Source organism: Muntiacus reevesi, chromosome 2 (genome assembly GCF_963930625.1).
Source record: "Muntiacus reevesi chromosome 2, mMunRee1.1, whole genome shotgun sequence".
In the NCBI taxonomy this organism is placed as follows: domain Eukaryota; kingdom Metazoa; phylum Chordata; class Mammalia; order Artiodactyla; family Cervidae; genus Muntiacus; species Muntiacus reevesi.
The window spans coordinates 108,889,474-108,910,213 of NC_089250.1; the positions used below are offsets into that span (position 1 = coordinate 108,889,474).

At 52.4% G+C, this 20,740-nt stretch overlaps 1 protein-coding gene across 17 annotated transcripts in view; it reads right to left on the reverse strand.

Moving 5' to 3' along the window:
* CAMK2G (calcium/calmodulin dependent protein kinase II gamma) overlaps positions 1-15,858 on the reverse strand; it is a 54,855-nt gene extending 38,997 nt beyond the window's left edge. For all 17 annotated transcript variants that reach the window (XM_065922644.1, XM_065922655.1, XM_065922647.1 and 14 more), the window contains exons 1-3: positions 15,695-15,858; positions 14,246-14,340; positions 3,127-3,186 (exon numbers count right to left, since the gene is read on the reverse strand). In XM_065922644.1, the coding sequence (XP_065778716.1) occupies positions 3,127-3,186; positions 14,246-14,340; positions 15,695-15,759 (220 nt within the window). In that variant the 5' untranslated portion in view covers positions 15,760-15,858. The remainder of the gene's footprint in view (positions 1-3,126; positions 3,187-14,245; positions 14,341-15,694) is intronic.
* Between the last annotated feature and the right edge of the window lie 4,882 nt (positions 15,859-20,740).

Below are 20,740 nucleotides of genomic sequence, written 5' to 3' on the forward strand. Positions count from 1 at the left end.
TGATCGAAACTGCTGGGGCAGCTCAGCACGAAGGAAGACAGAGTCTATTCATTAGAGGAATTCAGAGCAGGGAGCAAGCAGATCACAGGTAGAAGACACTTCATTCAGACTCTAGACGATCAGCACTACTGCCGTTTCCTCCTCTCAACTCTGCACCTCTGGCCACTCTCCCAGGGCTGTTTTAGGTTCTGCAGTATGCCTCAAAACCAACAGGCTTAAAAAAAAACACTTTATCTTTTAAAGCAATTTTGGGTTCATAGCAAAACTGAGAGGAACGCACAGAAGCTCGCACCTACCCACTGTCCCCACGCACGCACAGCCTCGCCCACTGTCAACACCTCCACAAAAGAAGCACGCTCATCACCACTGATGAACCTACACTGACACAGCATTATCACCCAGACACCACGGTTTACATTAGGGCTCACTCGTCCAACAGGCTTTCAACTCCTGGGGTAGAGTATCTATCAAGGGAAAAAACTGGGGGTGCCTGGCTCCTTGTACCAAACACCCTTCGGAATGCAAGTGCCGGTGAGTCTGACAGTGATCAGGGGTGGACCACGTGCTCTCTGCTTCCTCAACTCTGCACCACTCTTGGGCTGGTCCACTGGTATCCCTGTGGGATGGAGTTAGAAGTTAAAGCCAAAAGGGCCACCGCTCTGAAGGATGGAGCAGTGGAGAGAGAAGAGGAATAGCGAATTAAGGGGACAAAACGGGCTCCTCTTCTGCCACAAGCCAGGTCAAGATCCATGGCAACCCCCATCTCCTGGACCCACAGCTCCCCCTCATCTCTAGGAGTCCTGGTTCCCACCAGAGGATGGACAGCCTGGCCAGATCGTTCTCCCAGGACATGGTCCTGACTACTCACCCTTTCCTCGCCCTTCCCTTGACCCCAAAACAGGGCCTGAGACCAATGCCCCTAGGGTCTGGGGGCAATCATGAAACGGAAGCACAGTTCCAGGCAATGAGATGCTGACAAAGCGAGAGGGCCTTGCCTGGCCTTCCCTGGGTCCTGCTGTCTCCCTAACAGAGCAGATGGCTGGGGGAGACAGTCCCTCCATCTGCCTTGATTCTGCACTGGGGACTGGTGGTTAAAGAAAAAAGGGCTACCAAACCAAGTCAGGTCTAAAAGGTTCAAAAGTATATATCTAATTTTTGAAAGCACAGAGAAAGAAGGCTGGGGTATTTTCCAGCTAGAATTCCAGTTCTGTACTTCGGGTTGATTCTCAATTGTCTTTACCTTACCCTGACCCTTCTGTGGTCAACCACGCCCATGTTGCAGGTAACAAGGACATGGTTCCACCTCTTGCACCATCGACCCCACCCTTTGTTCTCCTCTCCCTCCGGGGGGGGGGGGGGGGCAGTTCATCATTGCTCTGTGAGTTGTTCACTTGGGGCGTAAGGAAAGGAAGTTGTTGTCCTCAGACCCTGAGACCTGGGACTGGAACACCAAAACGCTTCTGTGCTTGTGGATGGCTTTAGTCACCCACCCGCTTTTTTCCTCCTGTTCTGGCACTGCTAGCTCAGAGTGACAAGCTCGTAAAGCCTAGAGGTACCAGGTAAGCAGTAGAAAGTTAACAGTATAGACAGTGGCCAGCAGGCTAAGGGGGCAGTCACTGCCCAGGTCCAGCTGATTCTGGCCATGCATGGATGTGGGCTCGGCAAAGCCAAAACTTCGGATGTGAAAGATTGGGAAATAGATTTTTTTTTTTCAAAATGTGAAATCTCATTTTAAAATACTGGCAAATAATAAAAATATTTTTAAACCACTAAGCCAGCCAAACAAAACATTGCCTGAGTTGGTGACTGCTGCTTTAGCTGTTCCTCTCATCGTTTCTCTCCTACCCAAGGTGACAATTTGGTCCCCACCGTGCTGTTTTCAGGTGAGGGTTGAACTTCAGAGAGCGCAGGGGTTCCCAGCCCAGGACTCGTGGGCTGAGAGGTGCCGGCTTCGTGGAAGACCGCACCAGGCAGAACTGAGCACCAGCTACGCCAATCTGTGTCGCGTGTAAGCCAAGCTGCTGATCGCCATCTACAAAGCCGTGCACGGCCTCAGTTCTGGTTACCTCAAAGCTCCCTTCCCCTCGGGCTGGAGTACGACCCCACTCTCCCGTGTCAGAGCTCACGGTGAAAATCCCAGTCCTGGGTCTGTGAAGCTGGAGGCTGAGTAGCTCGGGGGAGAGCGCTGGACTTCAGCAAGTCACCTCAGTGCCAGCCACCAGCCCAGCAGCGTGGGCAGCCCCTGGAGCACCCCTCATATTTAGGCTGTGCCTGAGGAGCACAGAAACTCACTGTCCTTTGTGGTGACTGGAGCTTTCAGGGAAAACCTAGGAGATGTTCCCTGCTTTTCTACCTCAAGTCAAGCCTGGGGTTTCTGCTCAGACGCTGAAGCCAGCCCAGTTCCTGTCCCCTCCGAGAGAAGCACCAAATCAGGGCCAACGCTTTTGGCAAAGACTACTTCAGCTGAACAATGTAAAACTGAGCCAGAGTGGGTTGTGGCAGGCAAACCTCCTCAGGCTTTAGAACAACCAACAATGTGCTCTTGTCCCCCGAGTCAGGGTGGGAGCAGGGAGAAATCCTCTTAATTTTTTTCTCCTTCTCCGGTCGAGTGGCTCCTACCACCCCTTCTTCAGGGAAGCCAGGCGGGTGGGCAGCTTGCTTTCCTGGCTCCGGGGGATACAAATGGGAGCACCATGGAAACCCCCAGAGTGCGCACGATACCGCAACAAGGAACAAAACTCTTTCAAGTCCAGAAACAAAGTGCGGACCCTTTTGTGACGGCCGTGGAAGGCCCCTGGTGAGGGATGCTGGCAGGCTACTTGCCCCGAGCCTCACACGCCGAAGACCTGGACCTCAGCCCAAAGACGGAAGGAGAGGGGAAGAAAGGGAGCCTGCAACATATTCTGATACCTCACTCCCAGCCCTGAGATGGCACACAGGAAGGGAGACATTCAGGTCTCTAAACTAGAACACCCCAGAATTCTGAGCTGTGATCCTGCCTGGGTAAAAAAAGACACCAGGCAGACGCCCAGCGACAGAAGTGGCTCCCCACACAAAAACAGTGGATCTCTGTTCTCTCCACCTTCTACAAAATGCCCAAGACATGCTCTATATAAGGGCACTTACCAATGTTTGGATGTTTCAGAAGTCGGCATATCCGGGCCTCACGTTCTAGTTTCTGGTGATCTAAAAGTGGAAGAGAGAAAACAAACGCTATCAGACATCCATTCTATTTGTGGCCACTTGCCTATTCATATGCCTTCAATTCTTAGGCACCTACTATGCCCCCCCTTTGTTTTTTAAACAATTTGTTGAATTAACATAGTGGGTCACATCAATTCTGAAGACAGGTATTAATGACAACCTTTTCCCATGAAGCAGTGTCTTAGGAAAGCTTCCCAAGCTAGTGAGTGGCAGAGCCAGGATTTGAATCCACGTCTTAAAGTAAAACTCTGGTGTTCTTTCCACCACAGCAGGGATTTCACTGGGCCAGGGTGTCCAGAATCTCTTCCTTGTTGAAAATACTAATAATAATGGCTAAGTTTTATTGAACACGTACTACACAAACATACACTGTGTTAGGAATTTTGCATATATTCTCTAATGCAGTCTTCATGGCAATCCTGAAACATAATCATGCTGACAATGGAGACTGATGATAATTTGAAAAAAAAAAAAAAGCAAATGTTTATTGAGTGCTTACTTCTACACCAGGCAAACACATCTTTTAATTTAGTCTCAAAACAACTCTTGGAGGTTGGTAGTATTATGATGCCCATTTTGCAGAAATCCTACTTCTCCCCAGGACCTGCTTGGATGCCCACTGCTGGGAGCTCTGGCCTATTACCACACAGGTTCTGGGGTTACACTGCTTTGGTGAAATGACCAGAATCCAAGAGCCCACAAATCTAAGCAAGATGTGGTAGTTGATTCCTTCCAGAGGAAGGCAGAGCTCCAGGCAGCAGAAAGAGGGGCTGCTACTCCTTAAAACAAGGTAGCCTAGAAGCCCCAGCCACTCTACCCCCCATCTCTACTTGCTGAACTCCACCAAAGCCACCTCCTTCACAGTCTTCCCTGTTCCTCCCAGTAGACTGTGACTTTTCCCCCCATGACCCAGCCCTGTCTCCCACAGCACCTCTTATAAATTCTCACATCACACATTTAAATCACTTATCTTTCGGTCACAAACTCCTCAGAGTGGCACCTCTCTGTGTGATGCTTTCTACAGTCCCTTCCATAACAGAGGCTTAATAATGGTTTATCAATAACATTGATAGTACTAGTAAAAACTATTCTTTATTAAGTATTTACCATACGCTGGGCAGAGGCACAGACAATCTTATTTCATCCTCAAAGAAACCCAGTGAAACGGAGGATCTGATTAGCTCAGTTACATTGCAAAGAAGGAAACTGAGGCTTAAAAGTTTCAAGTAACCTGTCCAAGGTCACACCAACAGGCACCAGATGCAGGTGGTCTGAGCCCAGAGCCCTCTTTCTCCATCGCTATGCTAAGATGACAGGATCAGGAAAAATGAAAGCATCAAGTCAAGACTCCAGGCTTTAAGGGCACATCCAGCTCACCCCCACTGCTACAGGTCCAGGCAGTCACCGTCCCTTCCATACCTGCCAAGTGATTCCTGCGTCCCTTGGTAGGGGCTGGTGCCCACCCCACCTCTACCTAAACAGCAAAGAGCCTCTGTAAAGCCTCCCGTGACCCTCACAACCATCCTTCCAGGCAGGTGCACTGACTGTCCACATTTCACTGATGATAAAACAGGCCCAGAGAAGTTAAGTAAGTTATGCAAGGTCCTACAGCGGGAATGGGAGAGAAGTGCGAATTCAAACCCAGGCCTGCCTGAGATAATGTACAGACAAGAAGGAGCTCATATTACTGTCTCACCCTCAGTTCTGCCCTAAACGTTCCATCTAGGGATGGCTCTGCTCTGTGGAAGGAGGAGGTAGGGACAGGCAGAGATTAGTTCCTGCTGCCCAGCTAATCTATCCCAGCTGCCCACAGATCTGGGTCAGGCCTTCCGTCCCATCCTCGAGTTCAGTAGGATGCAGTCAGGAAAGCCCCAGGTAATCCCACACTGCCTGCGACCCCTCGGGGCTGGGACCTCCAGAAGGCAGTGCAGTTGAGGAAGCAGCACTAGCCTTGCCTGGGGACAGGGGGCTTGCTTCTACCAGACCTAACTGGGGGATGCCAGGGCGACCCCACCTTCCTCCCCATGCCTGGTTGTGGGATGGTGATACCAAGCAAGGCACACTAAAGCTGAGGACCCCCTGGCCCTCTCTCTCACCACTCACCTCACACCCTCCAACCCGCAACTCTCGGGCTCGGCTGCTCAGCCAGGTGCAGGGGAGCAGTATCCTGAGATGCGGAGGTGGCAGCTGAGGGGAAGGCCCAGAAGATTAATGCTTATCTCCTCCCTTAAGTCTCTTACTGGCTAATGGTTACAGTTCCACAACAGCAACGGCACTAAAAATAAGGGAGCTCTGGCTTTATCAGTGACTCAGAGTGGGAAGAGAAGAGACAGTCATACTCCCAGCTCCTCGAAGGAGCTGCCCAGGGTCCAGAGGGTCCTAGATAGTCACGCAGTTTGGCCCTAACTCCACGGAGCTGAGTACCACATCCAGCACAAGTCTTCTCTGAACCCCAGGCTGTGCCGTGGTCCTTGCTGACCCTCAGCCATGGAGTCTGGTCATTAACCCACTGGTTTTGAGTCAGACAGCCCCAGATGGAGTCCTAGAGTTGCGAGTCCCAAACCCATCTGAGTCTCATTTATTCATTCAGAAAATACTTACTGAGGCCTACTATGCAACAGGTGCTGTTCCAGATGCTGGGGATGCAGCAGTGAACAGAACAGACAACAGTCCCTACCCTCATCAAGCTGATATCCTAGTGGAGTTTGGTAGGGGGACAGACCGTAAGAACTGGATGGCATGTTAGATGTCACGGCAAGAGCAATAAAGAAAAATAAAGCAGGGGAGTGGCAGAGTGCACACTTAAAACGCATGGTCAAGGACAGCCTCGGCATGGAGGTGACATGTGATAGAACGGAGGTGACAGAGTGAGCCGGGTACATAGCTTGGGAAAGAGTTTCCTCACTTCTAAAATGAAGGCAGGGATATCTGTGGCTTAAATGATGTATTTGGGTAACCGCTCTGCACAGTGCCTGGCACTCAGGGAGAGCCTCCTTTCCAAGGGTCCAGCAGTAAGACAGACGAGGTCTCCCAGGCTGGGCTTGTGCCCACAGCCATCACCAGAGACACGAGAGACTTGGACCCACTCTCCATCAGCCTGGGCAGTCACGGGGTCTTGGAACACTAACCAAGCCCTCGACCTGGCTCTATCACAGCCTCCCATTTGGGTGGGGCCCACTGGTGTCTGCAGCCTGCAGGGGAAGGTTACCAGCGGGGCAACCTCCGAGAGAGGACAGCCCAGTTAAAGCCACTGTCTGTGCGAGCCCTGGTTGTCCTCGGCCCTAGCCTTACGGGCTGTGGCGCCCTGCCATCCTGAAACTCTGCTCAATGAGCCGTGTGGTTTCTGCCTACCACGCTCTCCCTGCCTCCTCACGAGGATCCTCGCTCAGCCGGCCAGCACCCCAACCTCTGCAGCTGCTGTCTCCCGTCCCTTTCCCCCTCACTTCCTGTCCTGTTGCCCACTGTGTGTCTGGGAAGAAGCACAGGTTCTGTCCGAGCAGCGGCAATGATTCAGGAACAAGTCAGGTTTGCAGAGCATCTTTTCCAGCTGCAGGGTGTGCCCTATAAACTCAGCATGCGGTGCTGTGCTTAGTCACTCAGTCGTGTCTGACTCTTTTTGACCCCATGGACTGCAGCCCACCAGGCTCCTCTGCCCACAGGGATTCTCCAGGCAAGAATACTGGAGTGGGTTGCCATGTCCTCCACCAGGGGATCTTCCTAATGCAGGGATCAAATCCAGGTCTCCCACATTGTAGGCGGATTCTTTATCAACCGAGCTACCAGGGAAGTCCGAGATTCAGCATCCCCAAGTCCCGAAGGGCTAAGGCCACTGACCTGGCCTGGTTCACAGTGGTAGGTCCAGGCCCTGGCTTGACATCCCAAGGTGCTAACATAACTCGTCAACCAGTGCTCCCGTCACGAAGGCGGCCTTCTCCCTTGAGACACCCCTCCTTCCAGTGACCGCTGAGCTGTGTTCCTAGAGAACAGCCCATACCTTCTTCAAGGCTGACCCTCTTCCCACCCACCTTTTCGACCGGGCTCGTCCCCACCCCCTCACGCGGCCCAGCCCCCCCTTCCTGTTTGACAAGAGCCACTTCCCGCTTTTGCACAGGGCCACTTCCTGCCTGCCTGTGTGCTACTGCCATGGAGAGACCCACCCCTGCCGGCCTTCAGCCCAGCTCCAACCACAGCCCTCTGCAAGGATTTCCCCCTCAAGAGCAGAGGTGGTAGGAGGAGCAGAAAGCAGAAGCGGCCGTTATCAAGATCCCACTTCAGGGCTTCCTGATAGGTCACGGCCCCCTCAGGTCACGGCCAGGCTCTGGACGCAAGGACCCCTTGCCTCCCCCGCCTTCTGCACAGGAGCTTAAGACTTGGGTCAGGGCACCACAAAGGCTGAACACCCTTGACGAGAAGGGCAGCAAAGCAGGGACCAGATGCAGAGCAGAGGAAGCAGACGGCGCGGAGACCTCGAAACACCTCTCCCCTAGCACCCCGAGGGATGATGCCTACTCCAAACTCACTTTCCTGCCCCAGCTGGATGGAGCGCAGGGAGAGCCAGCCAGGTTCTCCACAGCCCTGCAGAGACACACCGGCTGATTTAGTGACGTCTCTAAAACCACGAATGCTAGCACGGACTTCAACTAAGATCCTGCTGACATCTAAACATACAGCCCAGTGTAAGTGGGAAAAGACAGAGCCCTGCTCTGGCAATGGGGACCCTCCCCAAGTTCTGATCTCAATGCCATCCTCGACTTTTCGGAGTTATTTCGAAGGTCTGTGCCTGTGGTCCCAACATGGGTCAGGAAAAGCTTCCCACAGCCCACCTAGTTCAGACGCTGTGTGGGTGTCTCTTGCTGTCCCCTTCCTGGCCCTCTGAGGCATCGCTCGGAGAGGAGTAGAAACAAGGGCAGCGCAGGGATTTGGTGTCATAATCCACATTCCCCAGCTGCTTATAAACAGCCCCTGGCCTTGGGAATCCCAAACTACAATCCCATTGACCTCACCCTGACATTGTGATGCCACAGCCCTTCCTCTTTGAATCTCACCCTAAAGGTGCAAAGTCCCCAATTAAGAGCAAAAGTATGTATCACATAAGAGCAGGGGCCACAGCTTCTAATTCCTTCATAGCCATACACCTGGGGACTAGCTGAGGGCTGTGAATACAGCACAATGGGGCCTGAAAAGTCCCCACATGAACCCCCAAGGCTCTGGCCTTTGAACTGGTGTCCTTTCCTTCTCTTCAGCCCTAACTCAAGCAGTTTTAACTGGGTGACATGAAGACCTGAGCCTTTCTGGTCTTTGGATCTTAAGACAAGAGAAGCGTTAACTAAGGAGGACAAGGAGAGAGGCTACAAGAAGAGGCCCATAGTGAAAGTCTTCCCAAACCAGCTTGGACAGAGAAAATCCCCATGGGGTCACTAGCAAGCCCCAAGAAGGCAAGGCTCTGCCTCTGGACACTCTCAAGGCCTGAACAGGGTCAGCCACTGAGCTCTCCATGCCCCCAGCAGGGCTCTGGGTGCCTGCAGCCTTTGCCCACTGTTTTGGTGACATTTCCTTCATGGTAACCAGCCCCAAGTAAAACATCCCAGGAAGCAGCCCCTAAAAATAGCTCCTCCCAGGGCAGCAGCAAGCTGGGGGAGGGGAAAGAGAGGGAGGAGAGAAGAGGGGAGCAGATGGGAAGCTGCTGCTGCTGATAGGGCCCAGGAAGTAGAGGTGGTGTTTGGGGGGGGAAGTGGCTGGAAACATCCCTACCATAGCGCGGTCTCTACCCACAGAGGTATGTTCAGACAGAGTGAGACCTAGTCAGAGGAAGGGAGGGATCTGCTCCTCTGGGCTCTGAGCTCTGGGTCTAGATGGAGAGGCGTCGAGGTGATCTATCAGGATTTAGCACAGAAACAAAATATCCAGAATCTGTATTTTAAAGGGAAAAGCTAAAGGGTAAATGATGACCACACTGCTTAAAGATGCTGGGATCTGGGCACTGGCAATATCACTGGCATGCCTACAGCTCAAAACGAACAAACCAGTCTTTTGCATCCTGGTTTCCCCACCTGCCGTAAGGGAGATCTGTACGGCCCATGGACAGAAGACAGAGGGCTTCTGCCGAGAGGCACTCGAAAGGTGCAAAGTGCCCATCTCTTCCTGTCAACACCCATTTGGCACCCATGGGATCAGGCCCTTGTCAGCCTGCCAAGGCTGTACAGAGAGCAGCACACTCAGAGATGGGGCAGGAGCTGGTCACACCCACTCCACCCCTTCTCTGCCTCCAGCCTCGGCAGAGAATGGGGTCAGCCACTCACCTCTAGGGTTTCACCACAGCCTCGAAGCTTGGAGCCCAGCTCCTGACAAGGGTCCAGAGCAAGCAGCAAGAAGCAAGCAGGGGCTTCTCCTACAGGATGGGGCCCCTTCCAACCTGCATCACCACCCTATGATGCTAGCACCCAAAATCACTCTGGGAAGGGGCAGGCGGGCAGGACGGCAGGCCAGTGTTGTAGGAGCTAAATCACACAGTTCACAGCATGGCTGGATGATGAAACCGACCCTTAGCACAAAGAAGGGGCCTCTAGGCTGTTTCCTCATCCAGCGGGGAGAGTCAGAGGAGCTCAGTCACCTCTATACAGGATGCTCACTTCTCTGTCAACAGAAATCAGTCTGTTTTATCCTCAGGAGGAAAGCACCGTTTTGGATCTAACCTCCTTAAATGCTTCAAGTCCCAGAGTCCCGGTGTTCCAGTGCTGTATAGATCTCTCTTCCTCCTGCCCCTCCCTCCCTGCTGCATCACCCTCCGCTCTCTTCACCCTTAACAGGAAAGTCTCACTTGGAGATACCACAGGGGACACAAATGTCATGGGGGCTACTCAGGCCAACACTAAGGGGGTGGAGACTTTCAGCTGGCACCACCCAGGGGGATCCTATTTCAGTCCCCAGGGCCAGCTGGACCAAGAAAGGCACAGCCTTTGCCCTTCTGGTGGCCAACATGCCACAATTACAGCCTCTCAGCTTGCCACAGCCCTGGACGCGAACTGACACCCCAATCTGGGGGCTCAGAAGAGGACCCTAATCGCAGAAGAGCCCATGGCACAGATGGTCACAGAGTGGCAGAGACACCACCTGGAGAAGGCTGGGCCAAGGTGTGTCTGGTAAATATCAAAGAGTATGGCAAGAGCAACTGTCACGGCTGTCGCTTTTTAGCCGGCATTTCTTAAAGTGTGGCTCAGGGCACACCTGCATAAAATTCACTAAGGCACTTGTTAAAAGTGTAGATTCTGAGGCTCCACCCCAGACCTCCCGAAGTAGAATCTCTGGATAGAGCCCAGGAATCTGCATTCTTAACCAGCCTTCACAGTGATCCTCTTGCACACTAAAATTGAAAACTGCTGCTTAGAGGAAGTCCTGACATTGCCCTAAAAGGCTGTTTATGACAGGGAAGGAAGATGATAAGCTGCAATATCTTCCTATATCTCCCACCTGTCTTATTCCCCAAGCACAAGTCTTTAGCTTCATCTGTTCTCTCCTACAGTTGTGTCAGGACTACAGCCTGGTCCACGGATCAGAAAGAGAGAATCCAAGCCAGTACCAGGATACAAGGGTTCCGGCAACTTGGCTATGAGCTTCCTGAGAGTCAAAGCCAAAAGGCAACCTGGCTGGTTACACAGTCCATTCATTCAACCTATACAAGAGGCACAGTATGTATCAGGCACTTTGTTCTATCAATATGTATCAGGCCCCTGTATCACTACGTATCAATCATATATGTAAAGAAACAGATATGATTCCTATCCTTACCTCCCAGGTCCTGGGGAAGGGGAAGGCTTTTGCTTACATTTAACTTCAATACAAATTTCTTCACATGGGGTATACAGATTAAATAAACAAACAAGGCAAATGCTGTTAACAGATTTCATAATATTGTTTCCCATAGCACCTCTTAGTAAGCTAAGCATCCCTTCCCAGTGAAAGCAACTGGAATTCAGATAAGTGGTCCAAACAGAGAAAATTCTCATGATGTAAACTGCTCCAAGGATAAATCCTAAACTACGTAGAAAACGTCGAAAAAAGAAAGGACCATTTGCCCTTCAACTGTAGCAATATGGGAAATGGTTTGGATACAAGCAAGAGAGTGGGATATGAAATGTTATGTTCTACGAGGTGAAAATCTATATGCATATGAATAAAGATAAGAAGGGAATCTGAAGATTTAAAAATAAAAGAAGACATAAGGGCTCAGGCTCCTGGGGGAGGGGGTGCTCTTAAATCTTAAAATAACGACTTATCATTGCCATCACCTGGCCCACTAGCTCTGCATCCAAGCCTATTTTAAATGCCTCCTTCAGCCTAGCTGAGAGCTAAGCTTGGAATCACGGGCTCCCTTAAGAGCCTCAACTCCACACCTATTGCTGTTCCAAAGCAAATGGAGTGACATTATGTGACTTTCAGTGACTTTACGCAGACAGACCCGCAGACCAAGACAGTGCTCAACACTCAGCCGCCTTAGCTCTCTACGTTGCCGCACAGCCACCATCATGGGCCCCTGAGGCCACCCACCAGGACAAGAAACAACAGCGCAAAAGGATTCCTGTCCAGAGCTGACCCCCCAGAAGACCAGGTGATCTCTCCCCATGCCTCCTGGGCCACCTCACCACGGGTGGCAAGGAGAAGCAGCCTGACACTCTCTCTTTGATTCTGCAGCACAGAGAATCACAGACGAGAAAGGAACAGGCAGAGAGACTCAGCAAACCCCCTTCAGACCTTCATGGATGATCCTGGTGGGCCCACCACATTCCCAGACACAGAAATCCAACACCTGTGGAGCCCTAGACAGACAGACAGCGATGAGTGAAACCCAGCCCCAGCCGCTGCACCTTTATAAAATATACAGCGTAAACTGAGAGGCTGCAGGAACGCCACGGCCTTCACTCACTAACCCCACGGGCATGAGCCTAGTGGGCACCCTGGCCCAACCCTCCCTGGGAGCTCAAATCCCCTACACCCACACCTACAGTGCAACCCCCGGACGACTCCCTCCATCTCCAAGACAACAGCCTCCCACTCTCAATCTCCAAACAGTATTGGCACTTACATATCCCTGACCTCTCTTGTTGGCATCTGTACCTACCAGCCAGGACCAGGCCTCTGTCCCAAAGTTAACCTGGCACACAGGCCTCACAACAGAGCCCCAGTTTTGGCATAACCATCTCGAGAAGGGGAGCTGCTGCCCTGCCTGAAGCATATGATCTTACACAAGAATCTTCTTGAAGAAAAAAAATCAAAGGGAAATAAAATCTCATCCAGTTTGGGCAGGGAAAAAAGATACCAGCTGGGAAAGATGGGACAAGGTTGAAAGAAGGTGAAGCCTAGAAAGGGACCTGACCGCACAGGTTAGGGAAGTTCAGGTAGGTAGGGAAGGAATAGAAAAAGACAGCCTAAGGCAGGCAACTCCACAAAGTCACCACACCAGCTCTCCTCACCCTAGAGTTCAGCTGGCAGCTGTCTCTCCCACCCTCATCCCTGGGTCAGAGGACAGCGGTGAGACCGGGAAAGCAAAGCATTGCATCATTAACTGGAAACACCAGACACCAGCCCTGTTACTGATGCACACGGGCTATGCTGTGTGGGCACGGGGAGGTATCCATTCTCAAACCGTCATCCCTGCCTGCACCCTGCATCCTTGGCCAGAGGATGTCTGCCAAAGAGCCCAACCCACTGCACTGTCCCCCCCTCCCCAAAGGAGGAGGGCATCTGACTGCCCACATATCTCTATGACAACGATCGCTTCTGACTCAAGGTACCCAGAGAGAAAGAAAACAAACAAATAAGTCAACTTAATAGCCAATGTAGAGTAACAGCAAGAGACAGGGGCTGGAAGGAAGACAGCGAGTCAACCCCTGCTTGTAGGGATGGAGAGCAGTCCTCCCAGCCAGGAGGCAGACACAGCGCTGCTAAACAGATCCCAGAATAACTGACAAGAAGCCCACTGTCAGTTTATAGCGTCTCCAATGCTTAGAGACATGTATTACATCTCTTAGTCCAGAGACGCCCAGGTCATTCCTAGTCACGGCCCGCATCTTCTCCAGGGCATCCTATTGCCCAGTCTTAACTCTTTTCTGAGTCTTATAACCTCTGTCCCAGGGCTACACCTTGCAGCTCTCGGATGACCTGCCCCATCCACATACCTCCCTACTCGCCACACCTATGAAGAGGACTTCACATTGCTGGCTCTATACCTATCAGATGAGTTGACTTTTGGCAAGCACCCAGCACAAGGTGTAGGGAGAGAAGGTTCAAGGTGTGAGGCACAGGGCCTGACCCTTCCCAGCCCCAGGCACTTGGGAGCATCTTACAAGTTAGGCTCTCAGGCCTGGGCCTTTACCATCTTCAGATCTTGAGGCCCAGCTGCTCGTATTCAGACCAGGCCATTGAGATTTCCAGACCATGAGGCATCACCCTCCACCCAGGACAGACTGCATCTGCTGCTGCAACACCAACTTTGTAATTTGATCAAAAAAGCAATCAAGTTCATCTGGCAGGATTTGTTCCCGAGAAGCCCTCGCCAGTAGCAGCCTCCCTTGATGTTTACAGATTCCCTTCCCTTGGGAGTCTGTTCTGCCGCCTGGTGGGCAGGGGGAGGCTGGGTTTCTCAGAGCTGTTCACTTACTGCATTTCCATCTTAAGTCACCACCGGGGCACAGGCACTAGTGCAAGCCTGGAGTGGCTTCCATGGCCCCAAACACAGAGATTCCAAATGCCCCAAACGAAGAGCTAGCCACCCACCACTCCGGATATCCTCCCCCTCCATAAAAATCAAACTCCCTTGAGCCTTCAGGGACCACTCCTCCTAGCAGCAATCAACATCTCTTACATCTTCATTCTTTTCTCTCTGTTCCCTGTATAATTCTCTGCCTAGCTTCAAAGGTCACCCACCCTGAAATTCCAACTCTTCTCCAAGATCTAAAGCCACAAGCCCCAACTGCTGGTTCTTCTTCAGAAGAACCCATAGCTCTTGGAGGCACCCCAGGGAGAGACTGAGATGGGGAATACTCACCCCGAGCAGATAACTTCTTGGTATTGATGATTTTTGCTGCATACTCTTGCGTGGACGTTTTCTTCACACACCTGCGGACCACAGAGAAAGCACCCCTGGAGGGAGAAGGGGGAAAGAACTGGGACACGGAGCAGAGCAGAGTGACACAAACACACTTCAGGTCTGAGCACAGCGATGCTCCCATCACCAGACCTTTAGTCAAAATCACACACACACACACCAGTGTAATGACTATTACCATCCAACCTGGGGCAGAGGATGTGGCCTCTGCAGGACGCTCAACAGATGTGGGTGGAGGACCACCCTACTCCCACGCCCACATCTAGTTCTGGGTAAAGCAACAGCCCTAACCTCATGCTGTGCGTCAAGAGCTGGTGGGAGATGCTTAAAACACACACCTGCTGCATCTCACGGGCAGCCCTGCAGTCCCAGCCAAGAAGACCCGAGAAGGGAAGAGACCCTGCCCTTTTCTCAGCAGGAAGAGTTGGCGTAGGGGAAGGAGAGATTAGAAAGAGGGTATGTCTTTCTAATACATGTCTCCCTCAACCATGGGGAGGAAAGTGAGACTCAAATCCCCCCAGCCGGCTTCATCCCACTGCATCCTAGCTCAACTGACAACGGGGAAAGAGAGGATCCAGTTGCGGATCTCAGACATCAACAACTCCCCTTCACCATGATATTTCCCTCTACACGCCCCCCACCCCTCAATGAGAGCTCGCACGCTCCAGCCCTGGAAACATCTAAGGGGGCGGGCTGGGCGGGGGCTGCAGCGGCCAGGCTCGGCGCCGCGGGTGGGGGTGGGGGGCCGGGGCTGGTGCAGCGGCCAGCTCAGTGCGGAGGGGAGGGGGATGCTGCGGCTGCGGCGCGCGGCTCCCGGGACCACTGCAGGGAAGGGGGGAGGGGACGGGGGTGCCGCAGCAGTGCCCAGCAGCGGGGCTGGGATCCTGGAAGCGGCACTAGCCGGGGGCGGGGCCGGGTACCAAACATCCCCCACACCCGGGCACCGCAGCAGGGTTGGAGCTGCAGGGCCGGGGAGGGTCCTGAGTCTCAGGCGCGTGGGACATGGGACAGGGTGCTGAGTGAGCTCTTGAACAGAGTGGGGAGGGGGCAGCACACAGGCGGGGCTGGGATTCGGGGGGGGCGCCTGAAGGGTGCGGAAGGGGCGGGGCTGGAGGGCGCCCAGGAGCGCTCCGGGGGCTGCAGTCCCCGCGGCAGCGCGGGGTGCAGCAGTCCGGGCAGCTGCTGCAGGGCGCGGAGGGGGCTGCGGGGCAGGGAGCTGGGGGCGAGGGGGCCCCGGGAGGCGGCTGGCGGGAAAGGCTGGGGGTGGGGCGGGCCGAGGGGGCGCTGCAGCGGCCGGTGCAGGGCCGGGGGGCGGGGCGAGGAGCCGCATAGCGCCCGGGCGGCAGGGGCAGGGTGTGGGGGGCCCAGCTGGCGGCGGACGAGCCGTACTTGCCGAGCTCCTCGAAGAGCTGGTAGTCGTCGGTGAAGCGGGTGCAGGTGGCGGTGGTGGCCATGCTGGCGGGCGGGCGGACGCGGCGGTGCAGCCCGCGCCGACGTCGGTGCACAGTCACCGCCGCCCGGCCGAGGGAGCAAGAGGAGGAGACGGGGCTGAGCCCGGCAGCACCGCGAGACTTTACCGGGGAGAGCGAGGGAGGGAGGGACACCCCCGCGCCGCCCGCCCGCCCCGCCCCCAGCCCCGCCGGCCCCCCGCCCGGCCCCCGGACCGCCCCGGGGGAGGGGCCTCCCGCCGCCGGCCCCGCCCCGCCCGGGGAGCCGCTGGGGCTGGGCGGAGGCGGCGGGGAGCGAAAGCGGGGCCGGGGGTCTCAGACCCCGGCCACCCGGAGGGGGCTAGAAGGTTCCTGACCTGTGGGCTTGTCCCAGGGCAGACCTTACAAGTGCTCAGGATGTTAGTGCAAGTATGCATGTGTTGGGAATGTGTAGGGGTCTGGACCACCGAGTTCTCTGGCGGAGCTCCACACTCGTCTCCTAAGCCCAGAGTCCGGCTCACACGACGAGAGAGGACCAAGGTCAAAAACGCCCGTGTCATTCTGAACAGTTGGGAGACGCCCCCAACCTGTGCAGAGCCAGCTCTCAGCATCCTTCCCTCGGGAAGCTGACAGTCTAGACTTGTGTAAGCGTCAGGGCCATTATTAGATAAAATCCTTCAGGCACGGTTTGTTCAGGGAGACCAGGCCAGGGCGAAAGATGCAGGTGGAACTTTGCCTTCCTGCTCTCCAGCCTTAGAGATGAGAGAATGTTCTGTCTCTGGCCAGCAAAGAAAGGGATGAAGTGGGAACCACTTAGAAAAGGCTTAGTGCAGTGTGAGCTAGAAGAGCAAGTGGAAGCAAGAAGAAAATAACCCCATTTTCCTTCAGGCACCCTTTGTTTTTACTTATGGCTCATCATATTGTATAATGATGTGTTTACTGGTATGAGAGGCAGCAGACAAGAGCATGGCTGTCTTAAGTGTGAACTCGGGTTAGACTGCTTGACTTGGGTTTCTGGAGGACTCACTGACCAGCTATGTGACATTGGGCAAGTCAATTAGTCTATCTGTGCTTCAGTTACCTTATCTGAAAACAGGGAAGAATAATAGTAACTATCTACCTCACAGTTTTGAGTATTAATGGACTAAAGCACATAAAGCATTCAGAATAGTAGCTGGTAGCTAAGTAGAACTGTGTTCGCTGTTTAATATTTGCCTTCCAAGTAAATTGTAATAGGGCAGGGCTGCCTTTGTTCACCTCTCTACTCAGTCTCAGACCCTTAGTAAATATTTGTGGAATGAAGGGACTCCTTGGGATGCTGGCAGAGGGAGTTACCATCTCTTTCTCTATCTCCACTGTCAGAGGATGGTAGGAACGAGACACCTAACTGTCTCGGAGGAAGAGAAACAGGCTGGGCAGGTTCCTGACCTGCCTGGGCAGCCGTACCCCCCCAAGTCTGGAGGCCAGCCCCCACTGGGCCAGGCGGAGCTCAGCCAACTGCTGCGGTAGTCTAGATTACAGCAGGACGCCCACTGGGAGTCAGGCTTCCATTGTCAGCAGGCTAACTCGCCTGCCTGGAGAAGGCAGCTGAGAGGCTGAGAGGTGTCCCAGCCTCCCAGACCTCCGCCCCCAGGGGATGGGTGGAGCAAAGCTCTCTGGGAGGGCTCCTCTCCTTTCCTTACCCAACAGGCCTTGGAGCTGGTTTGAGAACCAGACTGCCTAGTAGGGGTGATTAAGGGACTAGAAGAGGAAAAGAATTAATAGATTGCCTGGGAGAAGGGCAGAGGGCCAAAGGAAAGGGGTGAGGTGACTGAATATCATGCTCCACCCCTCCCCAGGGCAACAGGAAGTAAGGCGCTGGGGAGTAAGGCCACTTCCTATCTTGAAGCACAGGGGTAAGAGCCTGGTTCCAAGTGCCAGTGTGGGGCAGGGCAGTGAGATTGTACACACAGGGATGACCGTAAATCATCCACCTTAAAGGCAGGCGTGCAGGCTGGCCGGCGCTCCAGTAACAAGGCCTGCATGGTGGTTAATCATCAGTGTGTCCTTCCCGAGCCCTCAAGGCAGCTTGGTTCCTGACCTCCAGATGCTGAAACCTTTATTCATTACTATAAGGCAGAGTGAGAAGATGGAGGGACATCTCACTTCTTCTCACAGAGCAAGCACAGATCAGGGCTTCTAAGGAGGCCCCTAGGGCATCCCAGGGGAAAACAGAAAAACAGGATTACAAACCTGACCTGTTCTCGACAGAGGGTGAGAGATCTTCACTTCTCCTTCCCTCCCTCACTGCTCTCGACAGCCTCTCTGACATGGCCTCAGAGGCGGTTTGGAGACTACAAATGCCTTCATGTGCACTCACAAACACACCCTGGCACACACCTTCCTTGGTCCCCATTGCTATAGCACCCACACAACTCCCAGCCACCCCATGGCAATTAGAGGGAAGATACATACAAATAATAACAAGTTTGCCAGCTCCCTCTGCAACAGTAGCTACGGCAACCTCATGGGGTCCAAGGGTTGTGATGTTCCATTCAGTTGGTCCCCTGGGCAGCTCCAGCACTCAGCTCCCCGCAGCACAGGGAGTGGGGAATTACAGAGGAAACGGATTTCCTGATGATCCCTAGAGGCGCCCCACTAGGTGAACCCTCTGTCATTCTGCTGATCTGTCTTTTGAAGGCTCTGAAAATTACACCAAGGACTACCCCCTGACTGAGAGACATTTCCCTTCCTAGTTTTGGAATGCAAGTTTAGGATAGGTTTGTACATGTTCAGTCGTGTCTGACTCTTTGGGACCCCGTGGATTGTAGCCCGCCAGTCCTCTGTCCACGGAATTTTCCAGGCAAGAATACTGGAGTGGGTTGCCATTTTGTCCTCCAGGGGATCTTCCTGATGCAGGGATTGAACCCGCATCTCTTGTGTCTCCTGCCTTGGCAGGTGGATTCTTTACCACTGCCCCATAAAGGTACTTACTCTTGAGCTGAGGAAAATGGAGCAGTTCAAAGTGAGGGTTTCTTTTTATTGAAGCATGGTTGATTTACAATGATATGTGAGTGCCAAGTAAACAGCAGAGTGATTCAGTTTTATATGTATATATTTTTTTCTTTTCAGTTTTATATTTTTTTTCTGGTTATTTTCCATTATAGATTATTACAAGATACCAAGTATAGTTCACTGTGCTATGCAGTAAATCCTTGTTGCTTATCTATTTTATGTATATTAGTTTGTATCTGTTAATCCCATACTCCTAATTTATCCCTTCTGCTCTTCCTTTCTCTTTTGGTAACCGTAAATTTGTTTTCTATGTTTGTGAGTCTGTTTCTGTTTTGTCAATACATTCATTTGTATTATTTTTTAGATTCCACATGTAAGTAATATCATATGATATTTGTCTTTGACTTCACTTAGTATGATAATCTCTAGGTCCATCTATGTTGCTGCAAATGGCAATGTTTCATTCTCTTTTTTAAGGTTGAGTAATATTGCATTGTCTATATATACCCCAACTTCTTAAACCAATCCTCTGTTGATGGGCGTGAAATTGAAGTATTTAAAAGCAAGAGGGGGCTTCCCAGGTGGCGCTAGTGTTAAAGAACCTGCCTGCCAATGTAGGAGACCAAAGCAAGAGGGATGACATTCTTGGAAACAAAGAATAATTACCTGCTTGTTAGGGGTTATTGTAAAATAAACTTGAAGAGACTTCACTCTTGTACTAAAAGGGGTTTTTAAATCCACAGAATGCAATGGGTTACATGGTCATGCCCCAGCAGCTGGGGTTCCATATACTGGGGTTCCATGTAAGATGTTGTTAAGAAAAGAGTCCCTGGCTAAAAGAGGTCCCTGAAAGAAGTTTGAAACCCACTGGACCTTCTGAGGTCCCCTCCAACTCTAAGATTCTATAACTAACTTTGGAGAATTGGGAGTGATGAGGTCATTGCCTTTCTCCAAGGACTCTGAGAAAATTTATTATTTTGAGGCTTTTGAAACTAGTGAGAAGATGTGATAATGAGCATAGGAAACAATGAGAAAAACAAATGAAAACATTTAAGTAAGTAATCCCCAAACTAGGAGGGGATGTGGGATGCCCCTCTTCCCTGGAAGACACTTCAAATCACAACCATGAACAGAAAAATTGATATGACCCATCCTCAATGAGAAATACTCCCAACAAAGCCACTGACCTTGATGAGTGTTTTCCCATCCCTCCTATGACTGAGAGCTGAAAAAAAGGGTTAAGAACCACAGACTAAATCAATGACTGCAATATTTCTTAATGGAGAAGCTGAGGTTATTTTAAGTGAGGGACTCAATTCATGTTGGGCATAAGGGATGAGATTTTGGGGTGAAAGTCTGAGAATGTTTGGGGTGAGGGCTAAAGCATTTGGTGTGAAGAACTGAGGTATTTGTAATAGCTATGGTCTGAGATGCTGAGCTTGGAGCTCAGAATTTCAGGTGAGTTGTAGGAGTGAGTTTCAGGTGAGTTATGCGGAGTCAAAATAATTGGAATGAGGGGCTGAGGGGTCAGCAGGGAGGAACTGCCTTTTATTTTCCAGCTAGAGGGTTGGTTCTGAAGGCAGTCGGATTCTGCCTTCGGATCCTGCAAGTCCAGATCAGGGCTCCCTTGGCCTCTCAGCCACTCCACCCTCCACTATCCCCCATAGACTGTGTGTTCCTTGAGGACAGAGGGTATCAGATCTTTCTCCCTGGTATCCTCAACTCCTAGCACAAAGCCTGGCATATAGTAGGTGCTCAACAGGTATTTGTGGGATGAGTGAAGTATTGGGGCAAGGGGCTGAGATGGTTGGGGTGAAGAGGGGGCACTGGTAGAAAGGTGACAGGGTTGTCATCACAGAAAAAAAGGGAGGAACTGAGGTGAGGCGCTGGCTGCCTGCATCAGCAGGTGTGGCTTGGGCATGAATAGTGGCATGTGGGGCCCCCTGGTGGGCAGACCTGAGGTGCACGGGTGCTTGGAGGGAAAGACAGGAAAGCCAGAGAAGACAATAAAAGT